This window comes from Mustela nigripes, unplaced genomic scaffold (genome assembly GCF_022355385.1).
Source record: "Mustela nigripes isolate SB6536 unplaced genomic scaffold, MUSNIG.SB6536 HiC_scaffold_3806, whole genome shotgun sequence".
Classification (NCBI taxonomy): Eukaryota; Metazoa; Chordata; class Mammalia; order Carnivora; family Mustelidae; genus Mustela; species Mustela nigripes.
This window is the reverse complement of record NW_026743212.1, coordinates 1,019-2,077: the sequence shown is the minus strand read 5'-3', so window position 1 is coordinate 2,077 and position 1,059 is coordinate 1,019. Positions and strand designations below refer to the sequence as shown.

The 1,059-nt window shown below is 44.8% G+C and overlaps 1 protein-coding gene across 1 annotated transcript; it reads left to right on the top strand.

Annotated features, from left to right (window-relative positions):
• Positions 1 to 201: 201 nt before the first annotated feature.
• Positions 202 to 357, top strand: LOC132009055 (ATP synthase subunit epsilon, mitochondrial-like). The gene has a single exon (XM_059387466.1). It carries the CDS (start codon positions 202 to 204, stop codon positions 355 to 357), a length of 156 nt encoding a protein of 51 aa, XP_059243449.1.
• Positions 358 to 1,059: the final 702 nt, after the last annotated feature.

The window sequence follows — 1,059 nt, the reverse complement described above, 5'->3', positions numbered from 1 at the left end:
TTCTCTGCTCAGCAGGGAGTCTGCTTCTCTCTCTGCCTGCCACTCTCCCTGCTTGTGCTCACTCAATCTCTCTCTGACAAATACATAAATAAAATCTTTTTTTAAAAACACGAAAAGAGTCTTCCTGCCGCTGGGCCACGTGTTGAGCCGACATTGAGGCATCCTTGTGATTCGACCTGATGCACCCACCCTTGCAACATCATGGTGGTGTACTGGCGACAGGCTGGCCTCAGCTACATCCAGTACTCCCAGATCCATGCAAAAGCAGTGAGAGATGCACTAAAGGTCGAGTTCAAAGCAAATGCTGAGAAGACTTCTGGCAGCAGCACAAAAATTGCGAAACTGAAAAAAGAGTAATCTTCCCTGGCTAAAGCTTGAAATGGTACATTTTCCAAGGTGAAGATGTGTGCGTCCATGTTACAGCAGATTGAAAACAATCTCCCTGCATAGAAAAAAAATCCTATCTCATTCTAGATTGACTTGCCAATAAATGAAAATAGGGTTCAAAAAAAAAATACCATGAAAAGAAAAATGCTTTTTCTCCTGAGACGTCTTGCTCTGGTGCCCTGTAGGAATTCAGTATCTGCATACACAAAATCTGACTTCCATACGCCTCCCTGGGTGAGACTAATTGAAAAACAAATGAGGAATGCCCAGAACCTTAGGCCTACATTGACATTTCCTGGCTGAAAGTGGCCACATTCTTACTGTAGCTCAAGGCTCTCCTCTAGGGAGGAAATGTTTAAATTTCAAGGAGAAACAGGCACATGTGGTGCTCATGTACTTCATGAGCTCCTAGCCTCCTTGTCCTTACCCCACGATGTCCCATATATTACTGTCCTGACCAGTAAGGCTATACTTTCCTCCTTGCTTTGTGCTTGTGCTTGGTGTATTGATATGACCCCAATGAAACTGGAGACAAAGCTTGGCTGAAGGCTTTTTGCCACTAGAGTGTCTGGTCCTCAGGCCTCTCCATTCTCCTATGAAGGTGTCTGGAGTAAACTTTTCATTCACCATCTCAGGGTTTGCTGGCCAAACCCAACAGTGCACTAACTGAGA

What these genes read in the sequence shown, in the direction of transcription:
- LOC132009055 (XM_059387466.1), top strand. Translation starts at nt 202, where the DNA reads ATGGTGGTGTACTGGCGACAGGCTGGCCTCAGCTACATCCAGTACTCC.